Source organism: Moschus berezovskii, chromosome 5 (assembly GCF_049115385.1).
Source record: "Moschus berezovskii isolate FMDL1 chromosome 5, NW_MosBer_1.0, whole genome shotgun sequence".
NCBI classification, from domain to species: Eukaryota; Metazoa; Chordata; class Mammalia; order Artiodactyla; family Moschidae; genus Moschus; species Moschus berezovskii.
Genome location: NC_142464.1, coordinates 93,324,323 through 93,347,605, shown reverse-complemented (window position 1 = coordinate 93,347,605; position 23,283 = coordinate 93,324,323). Strand labels below are relative to the sequence as shown.

At 39.1% G+C, this 23,283-nt stretch overlaps 1 protein-coding gene across 1 annotated transcript in view; it reads left to right on the top strand.

Moving 5' to 3' along the window:
• TMPRSS11A (transmembrane serine protease 11A) overlaps positions 1–23,283 on the top strand; it is a 63,809-nt gene that overhangs the window by 4,877 nt on the left and 35,649 nt on the right. Inside the window, exons 2-3 of the mRNA XM_055434504.2 lie at positions 8,488–8,609; positions 10,304–10,422. Of these exons, the coding sequence (XP_055290479.2) occupies positions 8,488–8,609; positions 10,304–10,422 (241 nt within the window). The remainder of the gene's footprint in view (positions 1–8,487; positions 8,610–10,303; positions 10,423–23,283) is intronic.

Here is a 23,283-nt window from a genome sequence, read left to right as displayed (position 1 = left end):
TATAAGAATGTTCCTCAGAGATGGGTGCCAGGCTAGGAAAAGAGGAACATAGTTTTCTATACTAATTGGTTCCCAGGAATTCAATGCATTTAGCACCTTTGACAATTATGTTACCAGTTAAGTAGACTATAGTTTGGCCTGGGAAGCTAACCAATAATCAAAAGGTTAGCAATAATAAACCTTTTCAAATAATTTAGTATATCTTAAACCTCAGAACCTGATTGCAGTCATGAAATTGAAGGATGCTTACTCCTTGGAAGGAAAGTAATGACCAACCTAGATAGCATATTAAAAAGCAGAAACATTACTTTGCCAACAAAGGTCCATCTAGTCAAGGTTATGGTTTTTCCCATGGTCATGTATGGATGTGAGAGTTGGACTGTGAAGAAAGCTGAGCGCTGAAGAATTGATGCTTTTGAACAGTGGTGTTGGAGAAGACTCTTGAGAGATACTTAGACTGCAAGGAAATCCAACCAGTCCATACTAAAGGAGATCAGTCCTGGGTGTTCATTGGAAGGACTGATGCTAAAACTGAAACTGCAATACTTTGGCCACCTCATGTGAAGAGTTGACACACTGGAAAAGACTCTGATGCTGGGAGGGGTTGGGGGCGGGAGGAGAAGGGGATGACAGAGAATGAGATGGCTGGATGGCATCACCAACTCGATGGACATGAGTTTGAGTGAACTCCGGGAGTTGGTGATGGACAGGGAGGCCTGGCGTGCTGTGATTCATGGGATCGCAAAGAGTCGGACACAACTGAGCAGCTGAACTGAACTGAACCTGCCTGTAAATTGGCACTTGTATAATGATCACATGTATCTAGATTTGTATAATGATAATATGCAACTACAAGAAAGCAGAAAACTAACGCTAAATGTAAAGTTTTAGAGCTTGTAGATAAAATGATAAAGGGCATGTAGTTGACTATGGAGTAAACCAAAGTGACTGCCTTCAGGGGAGGTCTTTTTAGGAAGGGAGGAGGATCTTAATGGAGGAGGGGATCCATGATGTCTTTTGCTAACTCAAGTCAACTTTGAACTCACATATTTAAAAGTCATTAGCTGAGAGTTTGGTTACTGAGAAAATGAACATCCCAACTCTGATCATTAACAGTTCATGCTGCTCTGTATATTCTTTAAGGTGTATATACTTCAGTCTTTAAATTTGCGTAAAGCAAAGTCACAAAATTATTCATATTATCACCATGTTTTTATTTGTAACATCTTTGGAAAAATCATACAATAAATAAACTTTTAAACAATGAATAATCAAACTTAATGAAGGTATTGGATAAACTGGATTTCACACAGATTATAGGTTCAGTTCAGTTCAGTTCAGTCGCTCAGTCGTATCCGACTCTCCGCGACCCCATGAATCACAGCACGCAAGGCCTCCATTACTCTAAATAAATGTCTTCTGTACTTGTGCTTTCTTTAAAGGAATGCAACGTGCTAATTAGCTCATGACGAGGGATTATTTTCAGATCTTTTCCTACTTTATAAGAGTTGACTTTGTATTTGTAGTCTCCCAAGTCATTACTTGAATAAAATAGTCTTATAATTGTATCATTAAAATAGAATTCCCTTTTAATAGTCTTCTCCAAACTCCACAAAAATTACAGAATATTTTATATCTCACATGCTGTTCTTGGAAGGCTGCAGATTTCTGCCCCTTTTTATGAAAGTTATATTTTCCATTGTGAAAAAAATTCTAAGATCCTCCAAGATTCCCATACATCTGTGTATGCATTCCTTCACATTTAAACACTAATCTAGGTGTTGTTGTGAGAGGATTTTGCAGATATAATGAAGATCTTAAATCACTTTTTTTTAATTAATATTTATTTATTTGACTGCATCTGGTCTTAGTTGGTTGTAGCATGCAGGATTTTCATAGTGTCATTCAGGATTTTTCCTTGCAGTGCATGGACTCTCTAGTTGTGGCACGTGTGCTTCAGAACACACCAGTTCAGTAGTTGAGACACACAGTGTTAGTTGCTCCATAGTATGTGGGATCTTAGTGCCCCAGCCAGGGATTGAAGCCACATTCCCTGCATTGTAAGGTGAATTCTTAACCACTGTATCACCAGGGAATTCCCAATCCGTTGACTTTTAAATGGAGAGATGACAATTAGTAAGCCTAACCGAATCAGATGACACCTTTGAAAAGAACAAGACTCTACCTAGAGAAAGAGATTCAGAATGTGAGAGAGATTTGATGGGAGGAAGATTCCCCATAATTGGCTTTGAAGATGGAGTGGGCCACATGGAAAAGTACATGGGTAACCTCCAAGAGCCAAGAGAGGCCTCTGACTATACAGTCAGCAAGGGAATAGGAATCCTGGTTCAGTGTCAAGGAACTGAGCTCTGCCTAAAACCTAAGTGAGCTTGGAGGAGGATCACAAATGTTAAATGAGACTGCAGTCCCAAACAACAGCTTGATTTCACCTTCACGAGATCCTGAGCAGAGAACTCAGCCATGCCATGTACTGAACTGTGAGTGAATAAGTGACGGTTGTTTTAAGTTGCTAACTTTGCCGTGATTGTTACAGCAACAGAAAATTAATACACCAGTGTTTGTTTAATGGGTGCAGGTAAAGCAGGTGAAAAAACATGCTTAAGCATCTCTACTTACAAACAGGCTAGATTCCAAAAGGTTTTATGAAGTATATTTTTTTTCAAATCTGAAGTGATATGATGCAAATCACTAGCAGAATCTCTCCATAATGGGTGGTTGATGATGTATATTTGCTTTCATGCATTTCTTGTTCATATTCATCAAAGTCAACATTGAGTTGAAGTTTATTCATATAGGATTAAGTAGCTATGGCTTTAACCTATGAACCCTGCAGCTTTCGCAATTTGGCATTGTGCACCCAATATATACCCCACAGGTTTTCTGAAAAAGGAGACATGCTCTAAATGACAATGTATCCTCCCTGTCTGTTGGCCACCATTTCCCCCCAGTGTTCACAGCTCCTTGTATGGGATTTGTGGATATGACTGCCAGGGCACTTGAAGAAGCATGTCAATGAGTGTTGAAACATTCTCCTGCCGACTGTCTCATAGTCTCTAATAGTGTGAGTCTGCATAACTCTTGATGGCAGGGATGTGATCTTGTTGTGTCTACTTTCTCCATTTGTACAACTCAGAGGAACTATGTCATGATGGGAAGATAAACTTGAAAGTTCGTGAATTTCCTTGAGATCTAGCCTTTCTCCTTTGGTCTATTTTTAGTTTTGAATGAAGTGAAGATACACTGATAAGATTCCCTAAGAAAATAAATGATCATAGATGATCATAAATGAAGAATGAACTGACTCTTTGCGACTTCATGGACTGTAGTCCACCAGGCTCCTCTGTCCATGGAATTCTCCAGGCAAGAACACTGGAGTGAGTAGCCATTCCCTTCTCCAGGAGATCTTCCCCACCCAGGGATCAAACCTGGGTCTCCTGCATTGCAGGCGGATTCTTTACCATCTGATATACCAGGGAAGTCCGATATGAATATATATATATAATATCAATCTAGTTAAGTATTAAAACGCATTCAGCATTGAGGAGAGGGGGTGTTACTCTGGCACTGAGAAAAAAATAGTGTCCCTGAAGTTAGAAGACATGAGTTTGAGATGATTGCTAGTTCTTCTATATTGAAGAAGTCACTTAATCATCTGTAGGCCTCAGCTTCCTTAACTGGAAAATGTCCTGCATTGTACTAAATAGTCTATAAGTTATCCTTCATTTCTGAATTTAGATTTTAAGTCAACTAAGAGGCTAAGTAATATAATATCTCTTGAAGCTTCTGTCTGTTGTTTTTATGTCCTGGCACCTTAGCTCTTGTGGCAAGAGCTTTCAACAGAGAGTTGTCGAGATTCTTTCTAATCAGTCAAATGTGCATTGTCAGTATTTTCTATAACCAACAGAATTCAGGTCTCTCAAATTCTACTAGGTTTTATTGGCTAAATGTAATTTTTATGCCCAAACTATCACCTTAACTATTTAGATCCAAATAGTTTGTATAAAGCTGGCATTTATAGATGAAAATATCTTATATTTTAAAAGACTTCCTATAAATCAATTAACATTTGTTAAAAAGTCTATTAGAGTGGCCTTCCTTGGTGGTTCAGTGGTAAAGAATCTGCTTGCAATACTGGAGACTCGAGTTTGATCCCTAGGTCAGGAATATCCCCTGGAGAAGGAAATGGCAACCCACTCCAGTATTCTTGCCTGGAAAATCCCAAGGACAGAGGAGCCTGGCTGGACACAGTCAACGGGGTTGCAAAGAGTTGGATATGGCTTAGTGATTAAACAATATCTACTACTTAGAGTAAAGCAATGCACTAAATTTTGTAAAACATGAAAAATAGCTTCTGCCCCCAAAGAATTTAGCTTATCAATACACACACACACAAATATAAATTCTAATGAAAGGGATAAATTGACTACAAAGGCAAATTGCAGAGAAGGGACACTAGAAAATGAGTTACATGTCCTTTCAAGACTCTTGACTCTAACAAATACCATATCCTCTCTCTCCACTTCACTCAATTCATATGTAAGGCTAATGTAATACTTGCCTCATGGATTTATAAAATTTTCTTTGTACTAGATACCTTATTAGATCTTAATAGTAAAAAAAAAAAGTGAATAAGACTAGTTTAACTCATTGAGGAAAGTGTTAGCTGCTCTGCAACTAACACACAGAAAGTGTGCCTGACTCTGCAACCCCACAGACTGTAGCCCACCAGACTCCCCTGTCCATGGAATTCATCAGGCAAGAATATTGGAGTGGGTAGTCATTCCCTTCTCCAGGGGATCTTCCCCACCCAGGGATCAAACCTGGGTCTCCTGCATTGCAGGCAGATTCTTTACCATCTGAGCTACCAGGGAAGCCCAAAACATGGAGGAGTTCACAGGTAAGTATAGGTTCAGTTCAGTTCAGTTCAGTCGTTCAGTCGTATCCGACTCTCCGCGACCCCATGAATTACAGCACACCAGGCCTCCCTGTCCATCACCAACTCCCGGAGTTCACTCAAACTCATGTCCACAGAGTCGGTGATGCCATCCAGCCATCTCATTCTCGGTCATCCCCTTCTCCTCCCGCCCCCAACCTTTCCCAGCATCAGACTCTTTTCCAGTGAGTCAACTTGTCGTATGAGGTGGACAAAGTATTGCAGTCTCAGCTTTAGCATCAGTCCTTCCAATGAACACCCAGGATTGATCTCCTTTAGAATGGACTGGTTAGATCTCCTTGCAGTCCAAGGGACTCTCAAGAGTCTTCTCCAACACCACAGTTCAAAAGCATCAATTCTTCGGCGATCAGCTTTCTTCACAGTCCAACTCTCACATCCATACATGACCATGGGAAAAACCATAGCCTTGACTAGATGGACCTTGGTTGGCAAAGTAATGTCTCTGCTTTTTAATATGCTATCTAGGTTGGTCATAACTTTCCTTCCAAGGAGTAAGCGTCTTTTAATTTCATGGCTGCAATCAGCATCTGCAGTGATTTTGGAGCCCAAAAAAATAAAGTCTGACACTGTTTCCACTGTTTTTCCATCTATTTCCCATGAAGTGATGGGACCAGATGCCATGATCTTTGTTTTCTGAATGTTGAGCTTCAAGCCAGCCTTTTCACTCTCCTCTTTCACTTTCATCAAGAGGCTTTTGAGTTCCTCTTCACTTTCTGCCATAAGGGTAGTGTCATCTGCATATCTGAGGTTATTGATATTTCTCCCAGCAATCTTGACTCCAGCTTGTGCTTCTTCCAGCCCAGCGTTCCTCATGATGTACTCTGCACATAAGTTAAATAAGCAAGGTGACAATATACAGCCTTGACGTACTCCTTTTCCTATTTGGAACCAGTCTGTTGTTCCATGTCCAGTTCTGACTGTTGCTTCCTGACCTGCATACAGGTTTCTCAAGAGGCAGGTCAGGTGGTCTGGGATTCCCATCTCTTTCAGAATGTTCCACAGTTTATTGTGATCCACACAGTCAAAGGCTTTGGCATAGTCAATGAAGCAGAAAGAGATGTTTTTCTGGAACTCTCTTGCTTTCTCCATGATCCAGCGGATGTTGGCAATTTGATCTCTGGTGCCTCTGCCTTTTCTAAAACCTGCTTGAACATCTGGGAGTTCACGGTTCACATATTGCTGAAGCCTGGCTTGGAGAATTTTGAGCATGACTTTACTAGCATGTGAGATGAGTGCAATTGTGCGGTAGTTTGAGCATTCTTTGGCTTTGCCTTTCTTTGGGATTGGAATGAAGACTGACCTTTTCCAGTCCTCTGGCCACTGCTGAGTTTTCCAAATTTGCTGGCATATTGAGTGCAGCACTTTCACAGCATCATCTTTCAAGATTTGAAATAGCTCAACTGGAATTCCATCACCTCCACTAGCTTTGTTCGTAGTGATGCTCTCTAAGGCCCACTTGACTTCACATTCCAAGATGTCTGGCTCCAGGTGAGTGATCATGCCATTGTGATTATCTTGGTCATGAAGATCTTTTTTGTACAGTTCTTCTGTGTATTCTTGCCACCTCTTCTTAATATCTTCTGCTTCTGTTAGGTCCCTATCATTTCTGTCCTTTATTGAGCCCATCTTTGCATGAAATGTTCTCTTGGAATCTCTAATTTTCTTGAAGAGATCTCTTATTTTTCCCATTCTGTTGTTTTCCTCTATTTCTCTGCATTGATCACTGAGGGAGGCTTTCTTATCTCTCCTTGCTGTTCTTTGGAACTCTGCATTCAGATGCTTATATCTTTCCTTTTCTCCTTTGCTTTTTACTTCTCTTCTTTTCACAGCTATTTGTAAGGCCTCCTCAGACAGCCATTTTGCTTGTTTGCATTTCTTTTCCATGTATAGGTTAATATATATGAAAATAAAGTTAATACAATGTGATTATCACTATTCTTGAGCATATCTGGAGGAAGAGCAAAGGTTTATTTTTTCCTCCTAAACTGTGGTAATTTCCTCTAATCTAGAGGTGATGCAATATAAAATATACAGTATCACTTTTGAAATATTTTGGCAAATGAATTTAAATGTAATCAAGTATTTTATATCTAAATTTAAACTCACAAGAAATGACAAATTAAATGAGATCACACGAAAACATTCAGACAAGTCCAGAAGCTGGTCATTCTAGGGAAAATTGGCTTATCTCTTCAACAAGTCAATGTCATTAAAAATTAAAAAGTGATCAGTACGCAAATATTAAAAAAGACTTAAAAGACATAACAACCATGCTACTATGAGGTCCTTGATTTTTACAAACCATCTCTAAATATAATAGGGACAAAAAAGGAAACCTGAAGATGGATTTGGTATTATGAAAAATCATGATTTCCTATTTTACATTAAAATACAGAAAAAAAAAAATGATAAAGCCATTATAGCAAAATGTTAACAACTGATAAAATGATGTGATGAATATAGAGATGTTCTAGTATAATATTTTTTCTAAATTTCTGTATCTGAAATTTTTTATAATAGTTAAACATGAGAGATAAAAAGTAAATAAGACAATAGATGTGAAATCACTTTGTAAACTTTAAAACTACAGATAGATAAAGAGATTTTTAAAAAGACTATTGGAGAAAGAAAGAATAGTTCTTTCTCAAGCATAGGTACTACTTTGTACCATATGCTAAGGCTGGCCACCACAGCGATCCACCCAATGCCTCTAGAAATAGAACCAAGGAGCACTAGCATTGATTCTCAGATCCTGATCTTCTGATAATACTGACTGGGCTAATGGAATAACTTTACAGTGTGTACTGTTTCTTTGGGGACACCTAGGGAGCCAGACAGAGAAGGCAATGGCACCCCACTCCAGTACTCTTGCCTAGAAAACCCATGGATGGAGGAGCCTGGTAGGCCGCAGTCCGTGGGGTCGCTAAGGGTCAGACACGACTGAGCGACTTCACTTTCACACATTGGAGAAGGAAATGGCAACCCACTCCAGTGTTTTGGCAACCCACTCCAGTGTTCTTGCCTGGAGAATCCCAGGGATGGGGGAGCCTGGTGGGCTTCCGTCTATGGGGTCACACAGAGTCGGACACGACTGAAGTGACTTAACAGCAACAGCAGCAGATCTTCTTAATACCTCCCTTAATGCCAATGTGACCTTGATTAAGTGCTCAGTCGCTCAGTCATGTCCAACTCTTTATGGCCCTATGGACTTTAGTCCACCAGGCTCCTCTGTCCATGGAATTTTCCAGGCAAAATACTGGAGTGGGTTGCCATTTCCTACTCCAGGGTATCTTTCTGACCCAGGGATCAAACTCACCTCTCTTACATCTCCTGTATTAGCAGACAGATTCTTTACCACTAGCACAACCTGTGAAGCCCCAAACTTGACATAAATTCAAGACAACTGTCTTCTTGCTGAGGTAGACTAAAGCAATATATGCTTATCCAAGGAGAACCAGAAAGCCTGTAACCATTGCAGCATAAGAATAACTGGTGAGTTTTCCTTTCTGCAGAGCGGCAGGATTTGACACCCGAAGCAGAGGGTTGAAACCATGGATGATTGCCCTTCTCATTGTATTGTTACTGACAGTGGTGGCTGTGGCTATTGGTCTTCTGGTTCACTTCTTAGTCTCTGGTAGGTAAAATTATGGATTTCGCTCAGTTTGATTCACTTTTTCTGTAAAGTTTCATTTGTACATATGTAAATTTAATTCCATCCAAAAATAATGTGGACACTAGTAAATGTCCACATTTTGAATGTTTTAATTTATTCAATCATTTCTTCACCTACTGTCTAGTATGTCCAAGTATTTTTCAGGGCACCAAGAAACAGCATTAAGCAAGGCAGATAAATTTCTCACCTCCTTGGAGCTCACAATCTAGTATTTTTTTGATAGTCTACACAAAAGATCAAAATAATAATTGTCTAAAATTTACCAATAATCATAATAAATTCTAATCATTCATGTATATGCAAGTGAAAAATTTTGATGAATTAGTGTTTAAAATTGGCTTTTTTACTCAACATTTTCTGTCTATTAGCATTTCTACAGGAAAAAAATACATGTCCAATGAGATAATGAATTTTGAAGTGATTAATGAATGACAAGTAAGATGCAATATGATTACTTATTTTTACAGAAAAATATTTACTCTTTCAAAAACAATATTCAGGGATTATTTTTCTATTACATGATATATTTATAATTCCACAAAAAGTCATTTCAGAATTCTCTTTATATTTCATTACTTTGTAGAATGCAAAACATTCTGGATAAATGCCCACAATGTCAATCTCATACAGATGTATGTGATAAAAACAACTAGTTTTTACTGGAATGGACTTATCTGTTGTAATCTTCCCCAGACTTGGTGAAACACTGAAGATGATTTTAGGAGCTTTACAGGGCTTCTAAAAACATAGTTCTGGGCCCCATATAATATCTGTAGTTTACACCAATGGCAAAAGATTCTCAGATCAGTTCATTTAACACATAGAAGCCCCTTTACTATGAGTATAATGTTCAATTATAATATGGACCATATAGATTAGTTATTGGAGGGGCCAAAAAAAGCGCTACCAAGTCCAGAGATGTCCCTCGGAGACAGACCATCCTGAGGTCCCCTTTCTTAACTAGATCCACGGCTTCCTAAGGAGAGAGGTAGTTCTGTGGTTGCTCCATTCTCTATCTTTAACTGTAGATTTCTTGCCCACAAGTACCATACTCCTAAGATTACCACATTCCTCAGGAGTCTTCACTGCTCTGTTTTCTTACCTTTCCTGAGAGACAAGTAGAGATCTGATTCATTCCTATTACACACTGTTCTCACCTCCGGCCTCAGACAGTCTTTTCCCTGCCTTTCTTTTCACATCTTTCTTAGTGTCCGGTTCTTCCGTTACAATCAAAATTTACAAAAATACTTATTTACCTCTACTTTCAGTAAGGTATAAGGTGGTATACATTTCACCTCAACAAGAAGCAATGCAGTAATTAAATAGGCCACCTCTAGAGCTATACTTATCTGGGTTTAAACTTGGATAGCCACTCACTAGTTGTATAGCTCAGAACAAGTTATTCAATGTCTCATGCCTCATTTTCTTCATCTGTAAAATGAAGGTGATGCCAATCTTATAGTTGGTGATTGAACAACAAAAACTATTATTAACATAGAGCATTAATCATTATTTTTACTGTATTTATTATTAAACTAAAGTAAAATCTCAGATATATAATCAAGACTTCATATTGGCCCCATCACAGTTGAGCCTTAGATCCCAAAATCTATCCTCAAAACCTCTTAATTTCATGACTTTTTTTTTCATCACAGACCAGAAAATGGAGTATTATCATGCCACTTTTAAAATTTCAGATCTACGAGGCAACCGTAATTCTGGACAAAACAGCCCATATCAGTTTATGGAATTACGAGAGATTAGTGAAAACCTGGTAAGTCAGATAAAATTCTATCATAAAATAATGCAGGTGCGAATTCATGTCAATGTATAGCAAAACCAACCAATATAATAAAAAAAAAAAGTAAATAAAATAAAAAAAAATAAAATGAGGGTCTTGAAAAGATATTTGTACATCCATGTTCATAGCAGGATCATAGCAGCTAAAATGTGGAAGCAACCCAATTGTCCATCAGTGAATGAATGGATAAGCAAAATGTGGCACATACATACAATGTAATATTATTCAGCTTTAAAAAGGAAGGAAATTCTACAATATGCTATACCAGGATGAACCTTGAAGACATTATGCTAAGTGAAATAACCCAGTGACAAAGTACAAATGCTGTGTGATTTACTTTTATGAAATACTTACAGCAGTCAAAATCAGAGACAGAAAGTAGGATGGTGGTTGTCAGTACCTGAGGGAAGGGGAACAAGAAGAATTATTGTTTAATGGATAGTTTTGGTTTTACAAGATGAAAAGTGTTCTAGAGATGGATGCTGGTGATAGTTGCAAAATATTTTGAACATATTTAACATTGAACTTTACACTTAAAATGGTTAAGGTGGTAAATTTTATGTTGTGTATTTTACTACAATAAAAACAATTGGGAAAAGACCCCTATACACACACACACACAAAAAAAATAATGCAGGTGGAGGGAATTTTTGTTAGCTGTTTCCCCTACTATTTCTTAAAACATGATTTTAAGACCACTTGCACCATAATCATCTTGCAGATTCCAAGGCCCCACTCTAGACCTTCTGAGTTGGTGTCTGATGGGATGGATGGGTGGGGAGAGGGGGCTAAGGAAATCTACAATCTGGCAAATGGGTGATTCTGATAAATCACTCTTTATAGAGCTCAACCACCTCACTTAAGAGTGAGAGAAGAGAAGCCAAGGTATCCCAATCCATCACTCCTCCATCCTACCACAATATTACCCAAATGAAAAGCTTAATCATACCAGAAGTGGTTATATGTAAAACCACATGCTTTTTTTAGACCACATTTTAAGATTTAAACAATTTTTTATGAATGAAAACAGGAAAGAGGATTATAAATGTTCATTTTATCTCATAAACATGCTAATTAAAATAGAAATCATAGACATATTGTGAAATACTGAAATGTAATGCCAACAACTTTGTTGACATACAGGACAGCCCTTACATCCCCTCAAAAGTAACCTCATTTGTATAATAACTCTGCTCATGATGTGTGTGAACCCTCACTCAAAAACTAAGGTCAACTTGTCAAGGTTAACTTCCTTGACAAGGAGCCACAGAGGATAGAGTTATTTTAAAAGAGTGGAAATGTCAGGTATGTTGGTTTGTTTTAGTCAAAGAATCTTTTTTTATTCAAGACATTTCCTTTCTTTCTCAAACCAATTTCACTTTTTCATATCACTATTTGATCTTTGTCCATGTGGATACCCAATTACAGCATATTAACAGTAATATTATTGATGGAGTTTATATTTTCAATTCTCAGTAAATTATTCACATATGTTCTATCTTGCAGTCTCATTCCCCCAAATCAATAACCACATTTATAGATTGGTATATACCCTCCATTCTTCTAAATTCAGAGTACCTTAAAAATTAGCTTTAGCAATCATTTCTTGAGGAATGCCAGAAAAATACTTGGTTATATACCCCAGTACCCCTTTTCTTCTTCTGACCTTGAGTGACTCCACAAAACCTCCTCAATGTGAAAGTACTAATAATTAATTAATCTTAGTTAAAAAGACACACAATTTCTTTGAACATTGAGAGATAGTTATAATTTATCAGGAAATTTTAAAATTTGTTTTATGTTTTACAGTCAACATTGTTGGTGTTGCTTTAGGCTGACATTGTTTAGAAGTAAATGGAGAGGAATGCAGTATATCTTTTCAAAGAAAGTGAAAGAAACGCACTTATAGAGGTTCATCTATAAGTGTTAGAAAGTGGACTTCAAAACTTCAGTAAAGCATACATTTATAAATGTGAAAGAACCACAGATAAAAAGGTTGTTAGGTGATAACACATTACCATCATGAGAGCATGCAAGTCCCTTCCCTGGTTGTTTTTTTCTTTTTTTTTTTTTTTTGAGTTTGCGTGTGTGTTCAGTCAAGTCTGACTCTGCAGCCCCTTGGACTGTAGCCCTCCAGGTTCCTCTGTCATGGGATTTTCCAGGCAAGAATATGGGAGTAGGTTGCCATTTCCTCTCCCAGGTAATCTTCCCGACCTCAAGGTTGAACTCACGTCTCCTGCATCTCCTGTATCGTCAGGAAGCCCTCCTTCTCTAGTTGCTACTATTTATTTCTTCTCCTTTATTCTCATTCCCCTCCCCTTGCAGGCAACCATAATATATTTCACATATATTCTATTGTTTGTAATAATTCTTACAAAAGTACAGTTTTTGTTTTGTGTATAGCTCATGCTTTTAATTTATTCTTTGTGTTATAAATCCCTTGTTTTAGTCAGTTGGACTGCTATAAAAAAGCACCATAGTTTGAGTGGTTTACAAACAACAGAAATTTATTTCTCACAGTAATGGAGGCTAGAAGACTGAAGTCAGGACACTAACATGCTCAAGTACTGGAACGGACTATCTTGCAGATTGCAGACTTCAGACTTCTTGGTGAATCCTTACATGGTGGAAAGCAGGGAGGCTAGAGGTCTCTGGGATATCTTTTACTAATCCAACTCAGTTCATGGAATTCTCCAGGTCAGACTACTGGAGTGGGTAACCTTTCCCTTCTCCAGAGGATCTTCCCAACCCAGGGATCGAACCCAGGTCTCCCGCATTGCAGGCAGATTTACCAGCTGAGCCACAAGGGAAGTCTGCTGGATCATGGAGAAAGCAAGAGAGTTCCAGAAAAACATCTCTTTCTGCTTCATTGACTATGCCAAAGCCTTTGACTGTGTGGATCACAATAAACTGTGGAACATTCTGAAAGAGATGGGAATCCCAGACCACCTGACCTGCCTCTTGAGAAACCTGTATGCAGGTCAGGAAGCAACAGTCAGAACTGGACATGGAACAACAGACTGGTTCCAAATAGGAAAAGGAGTACATCAAGGCTGTATACTGTCACCTTGCTTATTTAACTTATATGCAGAGTACATCATGAGGAACACTGGGCTGGAAGAAGCACAAGCTGGAATCAAGATTGCTGGGAGAAATATCAATAACCTCAGATATGCAGATGACACCACCCTTATGGCAAAAAGTGAAGAGGAACTCAAAAGCCTCTTGATGAACGTGAAAGAGGAGAGTGAAAAGGTTGGCTTGAAGCTCAACATTCAGAAAACAAAGATCATGGCATCTGGTCCCATCACTTCATGGGAAATAGATGGAAAAACAGTGGAATCAGTGTCAGACTTTATTTATTTGGGCTTCAAAATCACTGCAGATGCTGATTGCAGCCATGAAATTAAAAGACGCTTACTCCTTGGAAGGAAAGTTATGACCAACCTAGATAGCATATTAAAAAGTAGAGACATTACTTTGCCAACCAAGGTCCGTCTAGTCAAGGCTATGGTTTTGCCAACCATGGTCCGTCTAGTCAAGGCTATGGTGGTCATGTATGGATATGAGAGTTGGACTGTGAAGAAAGCTGATCGCCGAAGAATTGATGCTTTTGAACTGTGGTGCTGGAGAAGACTCTCGAGAGTCCCTTGGACTGCAAGGAGATCCAACCAGTCCATTCTAAAGGAGATCAATCCTGGGTGTTCATTGGAAGGACTGATGCTAAAGCTGAAACTGCAATACTTTGGCCACCTCATGCGAAGAGTTGACTCACTGGAAAAGACTCTGATGCTGGGAAGGATTGGGGGCGGGAGGAGACAGGGACGACAGAGAATGAGATGGCTGGATAGCATCACCAACTCGATGGACATGAGTTTGAGTGAACTCCGGGAATTGGTGATGGACAGGGAGGCCTGGCGTGCTGTGATTCATGGGATAGCAGAGAGTCGGACACGACTGAGCGACTGAACTGAACTGAATCCAACTCATGACTTAATCACTTCCTACAGGCCCCACCTCCTATGAAAGTGTTAGTTGCTCAGTCGTGTCCAACTCTATGTGACCCCATGGACTGTAGCCCACCAGGCTCCTCTGTTCATGGAATTCTCCAGGCAAGAATACTGGAGTGGGTTGCCATTCTCTTCCCCAGGGGATCTTCCTGACCCAGGGATCGAATCATGGTTTTCTGTCTTGCAGGCTGACTCTTTACTATCTGAGTCACCAGAGAGAAAGCCACCTCCTGTACATGGTCTTTGTTATGTTAAGTTCCGTCTATACCCACTATCTAGAAAGGATTTTTTTTTTTTTTTTCCAAAAAAATAAATGCCCACTATCTGGAGATTTTTTTTTTTTAATATGCTATCTAGGTTGGTCATAGCTTGTCATCCAAGGAACAAACATTTTTAAATTTCATGGCTGCATGAAATCATGGTGTATGATCCTTTTAATATATTCTTAGATTCAGTTTGCTAGTATTTTGTTGAGGATTTCTATATCTGTATTCATCAGTGATAATAGTCTGTAATTTTCTTTTTTTAAAATATATCTTTGGTTCTGGTATCAGGGTGATGCTAGTCTTAAAGAATGAGTTTGGGAGTATTCGTTTCTCTGCAAATTTTGGAATAGTTTCAGAAGAATAAGTACATTTGATAAAATTCACCTGTGAAGTTATCTGCTCCTGGACTTTGTTTGTTGGGAGTTTTTAAATCATAGTTTCAATTTCAGTACCTGTGATTAGTCTGTTCATATTTTCTTTTTCTTTCTGGTTTAGTCTTATAAAACTGTACCTTTCTCAGTATTTTTCCATTTCTTCTAGGTTGTCCATTTTATTGGCATATAGTTGCTTACAGTAGTCTCTTTATGATCCTTTGTATTTCTGTGTCTGTGTAACTTCTTTTATATTTCTAGTTTTATTGATTTAAACCCTCTCCTTTTTTGTCTTAATAAGTCTAGCTAAAGGTTTATTAGTTACTTCTATGTTTTCAAAGGACAAGCTTTTAGTTTCACCGATCTTTTATGTTCTTTTCTTCTTATTCATTTCTACTCTGATTTTTATGATTTCTTTCCTTCTACTGACTTTGGGTTTTGCTTACTCTTCTTTCTCCAGTTGCCTTGCTGTAGGGTTAGGTTGTTTGCTGCTGCTGCTGCTGCTGCTAAGTCACTTCAGTCGTGTCCGACTCTGTGTGACCCCATAGATGGAAGCCCACCAGGCTCCCCCGTCCCTGGGATTCTCCAGGCAAGAACACTGGAGTGGGTTGCCATTTCCTTCTCCAATGTGTGAAAGTAAAAAGTGAAAGTGAAGTTGCTCAGTCATGTCCGACCCTTAGCGACCCCATGGACTACAGCCTACCAGACCCCTCCATCCATGGGATTTTCTAGGCAATAGTACTGGAGTGGCTTGCCATTGCCTTCTCCATAGGTTGTTTGAGATTCTTCTTATTTCCTGAGGTAATATTGTATTGAACTTCCCCAATATGTTTAGTAACATATTGTTTAGCCTCCATGTGTTTGTAATTTTTAGTATTTTTCTTATGTGCATGCTAAGTCACTTCAGTCATGTCTGACTCTTTGCAACACTATGAACCATAGCCCACCAGGCTCCTCTGTCCATGGGATTCTCCAGGCAAGAATACTGGAGTGGGTTGCCATGATCTATTTCTAATCTCATACTGTTGTGGTTGGAAATGATGCTTGATGTGATTTCAATCTTCTTAAATTTACCAAGGCTTGCCTTGTGACCCAGCATGTGATTTACCCTGGAAAAAGTTCCATGTGCACCTGAGAAGCATGTGTATTCTGTTGTTTTCCGACAGAACGCTCTATAAACATCATTTAAGTCCATTTGTCCTAATGCATCATTTAAGACCTGTGCTTCCTTACTGATTTTCAGCCTGGATGATCTGTCCACTGATGTAAATGGGGTGTAAAAGTCCCCCACCATCACTGTGTTACTGTTAATCTTTAGATGTGGCTGTGGGCTCTGGAAAGCTTTAGGAAGCCCATCTGTTGATGGATGGGGCTTGAGCCCACCCTGCTGGTTGTTTGGTTTGAAGTATTCCAGCGCTGGAGTCTACAGGCTGTAGGGTGGGGCCAGGTCTCCGTGCAAAAATGGCAATCCCTGGGAGCAAACACCAAGGAATATTCCCTAGGGCCTCCATCATCAAAGTCCTTGCCCTGCCAGTGGGCCACACCTGATCCTTGGCTCCCCAAGAGATGAGACTCTGTAAGACTTGCAGGTAGACTTATGGGCTCCTATGGAGTCACTGCTCTGACCTGGGTCCCAGTGCATATGAAAATTTGTGTGCACTGTCCCAGAGTCAAGTCTCTATTTCTTCAAGTCCTGTGGAGACCCTGCATTCAAGCCCTGCTGGCCTTCAAAGACAAATGCTCTGGGGCCTCCCCCTCTCAATGCCAGACCCCCAGAGTCTAATGTGGGGTTCAGAACTTTCACTCCTATCAGAGAACTTCTGCAATGTATTCATTTTCCAGTTTGTTAGAAGCCCACCCAGCCAGTATGGGGTTTGATTATATAGTGAATGTGCTTTTTCTAGCATCCTGTGATATGTTTTCTTTGTCTTTGCAGGTAGAATATTTTTTCTGATAGATTCAACTCTTTCTGTGGATGACTATTCAGCAGTTAGTTGTGATTTTGGTGTTTTTGTGAGAGAAGGTGAACTCACATCATTCTATTCTGCAATCTTTTCTCCAATCTCACTTACTGGCCCCACTTTCTAAGACCTTCACATTGCGGGTTAGAACTTCAACATATGAATTGAAAAGTGAAAGTGAAGTCGCTCAGTCATGTCCAACTCTTTGCGACCCGACGGACTGTACCTGCCAGACTCCTCCATCCATGGGATTTTCCAGACAAGATTACTGGAGTGGGTTGCCATTTCCATCTCCAGGGGATCTTGCCAACCTAAGGACAGAACCTAGATCTCCTGCATTGCAGGCAGAACTCTTTACCATCTGAGCCACAAGGGGGCTTCCATGAATTGGACAGGAAGCAAATATTTGACCGTTGCATAATTTTTGTTTAATACTTTTTTACCCAGATCTGTTTTTTATAAACTCTATCCATACTGATAAATGTACATTCAAATCATTTCTATTAACTCCTATATAATGAGCTATAGTGTATATCTTGGAGAAGGAAATGGTAATCCACTCCAGTATTTTGTTTGGTAAATCCCATGGACAGAGGAGCCTGGCAGGCTACAGTCAATGGGATTGCAAAGAATCAGACATGACTTAGGACTAAACAACAACAACAATAAAATCTTGTATTCTTTGGAATCCTAACCCTATAATTACAGTCACTAAAATCCACAATGGAGGAAGTGTGGGTTCGATCTTTGAGTCAGGAATATCCTCTGAAGAAGGAAATGGCAACCTACTCCAGTATTCTTGCCTGGGAAAAAATTCCATGGACATTGAATTCTGGTGGGCTGCAAAAAGTCAGACATGACTTAGCAACTAAACAAGTGTATATCTGCAATACTGATCTCTTGTCTATCATCTCAAGAAAGACTGAATTAAACATACTCCTATTTATCCCTTTATGGATCCATTCCAGTTCTTCTGGAAGCAGAATTATTGGCTCATTGGATGTGCATACACTTAATCTGACTAACTGATGCTGGATTGCTCTTCAAAATGGCTGAATTAGTGTGCACTCCCATCTGTGGTGCATGAGGATTCCAATGTCCCCTTACCTTTGTCAACACTTGGTAACATTTGCATTTCTAATTACTGCTAGTGTAATAGGCATTAAAAGTGTATCTTCAGTTCAGTTCAGTTCAGTTCAGTCGCTCAGTCGTGTCCGACTCTTTGCGACCCCATGAATCACAGCACGCCAGGACTCCCTGTCCATCACCAACTCCCGGAGTGCACTCAAACTCATGTCCATTGAGTTGGTGATGCCATCCAGCCATCTCATTCTCTGTCGTCCCCGTCCCTCCCACTCCCAATCCCTCCCAGCATCAGAGTCTTTTCCAGTGAGTCAACTCGTCACATGAGGTGGCCAAAGTATTGCAGTTTCAGTTTTAGCATCAGTCTTTCCAATGAACACCCAGGATTGATCTCCTTTAGAATGGACTGGTTGGATCTCCTTGCAGTCCAAGGGACTCTCAAGAGTCTTCTCCAGCACCACAGTTCAAAAGCTTCAATTCTTCGGTGATCAGCTTTCTTCACAGTCCAACTCTCACATCCATACATGACCACGGGAAAAACCATAGCCTTGACTAGATGGACCTTGGTTGGCAAAGTAATGTCTCTACTTTTTAATATGCTATCTAGGTTGGTCTTAACTTTCCTTCCAAGGAGTAAGCGTCTTTTAATTTCATGGCTGCAATCAGCATCCGCAGTGATTTTGGAGCCCAAATAAATAAAGTCTGACACTGCTTCCACTGTTTCCCCATCTATTTCCCATGAAGTGATGGGACCAGATGCCATGATCTTTGTTTTCTGAATGTTGAGCTTCAAGCCAACCTTTTCACTCTCCTCTTTCACTTTCATCAAGAGGCTTTTGAGTTCCTCTTCACTTTCTGCCATAAGGGTGGTGTCATCTGCATATCTGAGGTTATTGATATTTCTCCCAGCAATCTTGATTCCAGCTTGTGCTTCTTCCAGCCCAGTGTTCCTCATGATGTACTCTGCATATAAGTTAAATAAGCAGGGTGACAATATACAGCCTTGACGTACTCCTTTTCCTATTTGGAACCAGTCTGTTGTTCCATGTACAGTTCTAACTCTTGCTTCCTGACCTGCATACAGGTTTCTCAAGAGGCAGGTCAGGTGGTCTGGGATTCCCATCTCTTTCAGAATGTTCCACAGTTTATTGTGATCCACACAAAGGCTTTGGCATAGTCAATGAAGCAGAAATAGATGTTTTTCTGAAACTCTCTTGCTTTCTCCATGATCCAGCGGATGTTGGCAATTTGACCTCTGGTGCCTCTGCCTTTTCTAAAACCTGCTTGAACATCTGGGAGTTCACGGTTCACATATTGCTGAAGACTGGCTTGGAGAATTCTGAGCTTGACTTTACTAGCGTGTGAGATGAGTGCAATTGTGCGGTAGTTTGAGCATTTTTTGGCATTGCCTTTCTTTGGGATTGGAATGAAGACTGACCTTTTCCAGTCCTCTGGCCACTGCTGAGTTTTCCAAATTTGCTGGCATATTGAGTGCAGCACTTTCACAGCATCATCTTTCAAGATTTGAAATAGCTCAACTGGAATTCCATCACCTCCACTAGCTTTGTTCGTAGTGATGCTCTCTAAGGCCCACTTGAGTTCACATTCCAAGATGTCTGGCTCTAGGTCAGTGATCACGTTATCGTGACTATCTTGGTCGTGAAGATCTTTTTTGTACAGTTCTTCTGTGTATTCCTGTCACCTCTTCTTAATATCTTCTGCTTCTGTTAGGACCGTACCATTTCTGTCCTTTATCGAGCCCATCTTTGCATGAAATGTTCCCTTGGAATCTCTGATTTTCTTGAAGAGATCTCTTCTTTTTCCTGTTCTGTTGTTTTCCTCTATTTCTTTGCATTGATCACTGAGGAAGGCTTTCTTATCTCTCCTTGCTGTTCTTTGGAACTCTGCATTCAGATGCTTATATCTTTCCTTTTCTCCTTTGCTTTTCGCTTCTCTTCTTTTCACAGCTATTTGTAAGGCCTCCTCAGACAGCCATTTTGCTTTTTTGCATTTTTTTTCCATAGGGATAGTCTTGGTCCCTGTCTCCTGTACAATGTCATGAACCTCTGTCCAGAGTTCATCAGGCACTCTATCTATCAGATCTAGTCCCTTAAATCTATTCCTCACTTCCACTGTATAATCATAAGCGATTTGATTTAGGTCATATCTGAATGGTCTAGTGGTTTTCCCTACTTTCTTCAATTTAAGTCTGAATTTGGCAATAAGGAGTTCATGATCTGAGCCACAGTCAGCTCCTGTTCTTGTTTTTGCTAACTGTATAGAGCTTCTCCATCTTTGGCTGCAAAGAATATAATCAATCTGATTTCGGTGTTGACCATCTGGTGATGTCCATGTGTAGAGTCTTCTCTTGTGTTGTTGGAAGAGGGTGTTTGCTATGACCAGTGCATTCTCTTGACAAAACTCTATTAACCTTTGCCCTTCTTCATTCCGTGCTCCAAGGCCAAATTTGCCTGTTACTCCAGGTGTTTCTTGACTTCCTACTTTTGCATTCCAGTCCCTAATAAAGCTGAAAAAATTGATACAAGAATATGAAGAAACTAAAGATGAAGACATCTTTACATAATTAGTAATGTAATCTCAATGTGTTGGTTAAGTAAAAGTGATCTAATACAACATGTAGATTTATAATATATATGATTTAAAAATTAAATGGGAGAAGAACTGATGTAAAACTGAACTTTCTATTATAGTTGAGTCCCTTCCTGGCAAGTAGAAAAATTTAGTGGACAGAGCACATGTTAGAGTTAACCTATACGTTCCAAATGATTTACAAACTGTGGACTTTAGCTTCAAGAGCTTAATTCTCTTATCTGTAAAGTGTGAATAACAATGCCTCCTTTGTGATGTTTTATTGAAGATCAGACATGAAATGTACAATTACCTTTTTTCTTTCAGAATTCAAATTAAACACACCGAAGGCAGAGGTTGTGATACACATTTTCCTCTATTAGTCATTCCTAATCTTCAATTACAAAATGAATGTGAGTTTGAGCTCCCAAGTAAGAATTCAGTTACATTCTTCATCCAATTTTTCTGAACCTCTGAACAGGAAGCTTTTGTTGTTCTTCTTGTTTTTAAGTACTTGCTGCTTATTTTCTTCTCTAGGCTTTCAAGTTCAATCACTCCTCTCAGAACAGGACCACAGCCCTACACCAGGCAGTGGGCCTCTTACTCCTATTACCTTATGCAACTACAAATTTTAGATAGTCTAATACCTTTGCTAAATTTTTTACTTTGACCTGGTTGCCTTTTCTCAAGAAGAGAACATCCTGCTTCAGAGAGCCAAGTCTCTCACTGGTTCTTCAAATCCTTATAGAGTGTTCCTAAACTATGTTATCTCCTTACATCACTTTCTGTTTCCAAGTTCTTAATCCCGACAACTCTAGACACATAATCTCAAGGATAGTTTGAGGCTCATTTTAGGCCCTGTTTCTGGTGTTCCTGGGCACAAAGAAGATAAAATTTAGAACTGCTTTGGGTATAGGAGTCATGTGTTTTTCTTTTTATTTTTGGAGACAACCCAAAAGAAAGTTTCTAACCGATGCCATTGTCAATTCAGATGGTGGTCACATAGTTGACCCTTGAACAATGTGGGGAGTTAGGGCAAAAATATGCATATAGCTCATAGTTGGTCCTCTGTATCCTTGGTTCTGCATCTGTGAATTCAACTAACCACAAATCATGCAGCACTGTAGCATGTATTTATTTAAAAAATCTGCATATAAGTGGGTCTGTGCAGTTCAAACCCATGTGTTCAAAGGTCAGCTGTAATTGAAAGAGAAAAATAAAACACGGATAATTACTTGATTTCTGGTATTTTGTGGGATGGTAGATAGGAAATAAAATCATGCAGATGATTCTTACAGATGATAAAAATTTATTAAGAAAATGTAATATCAAATCCTAACTACATTGCTTACTAGCTGAATGATCTTGGGTAAATTAACTTTGATACCTTGATTTTCTCATCTATAAAACTGTGATAATAATTGTACTTACTTCATAAGTTTGTTTTTGAGGATTAACTAAAATAATACAGATACAGTGGTTAAGATGCTAAGCTAATTGAGAGCTTGGCATTCAACATATGTTAACTAATGTTATTGTTAGAGTGTTACAAGCTTTTGATTTTCACATTTGTAATGATGCTATACTTTAAAAATATTTCTGAAATATATTTCTTCAAATGAAGTACTCCCTTAGTCAGTGATCCTATGCAAACTTATAATAATAATGAAAAAGATCTACCTATTTGGGAATATCATAGTGTCTGGTTACTGGAGTCTTATCTGAAGAATAATATGAAAGATGAGATATGTCCTTGTTGCTATCTAGTAAATGGAATGGATTTAGAATCTGAGCATGAACTCATTTCAGTTTTGCATCTCCATTTCCATTCAAATCAGTAAATCCCCAAATATGAGGAAGAACAAGATCTACAACCTGTCTTTCTTGGCTGTCTAATTAGCACTCACATAGATCAGAGAGAAGAATCTGGTTTATTCATTGGGAGTTAGCAACAATACACAGGGGTGGCTCCAGATGAGGCCTGAACACTTCCTGGAATTCTCCTAAAGGTAAATTCTTGGGGAGTGGAGGGAAAAGGACACCATCTAACTTAAACAGGGTTAAATAATACACAGCCGTTCTTGACCGTGTGAACCCTAGTTGATCCTCTTCTTTGAAGTTCTTCTGCACTTATTGTCCTTAATGTACAATTAGTCCTTAATTATATCATGTCATGCTGTTCAGTTTAATGTGTTACTATCGTTACTCCAAAGAGATGGAAAGGAGTTTGAAGAGGTGGATTGTGTTTCCTTTACTGTAAGAATCGGGGGCTAAGAATTGTCATGAGATGAATAATCATATATTTCATAGATTGTTTAGTTAGTTACATTGGGGAAACTAGCTCACTACCTGGGTTCCTACCTAACATCACATTCAAAGGTAGACTTAAGATGCGTTTAAAAACCTTCTGTAAAAGGTAAAAGTATAATAGAATGAAAGCATGGTAAAATAATTTTATGACTTAAAAAGAGGAAGTAAATTCTTTGAAAATCTTATGGGCAGTAAATATGATTACTTTAAAATTATGGACTTCTGTTTTATGAAGGACAATGTG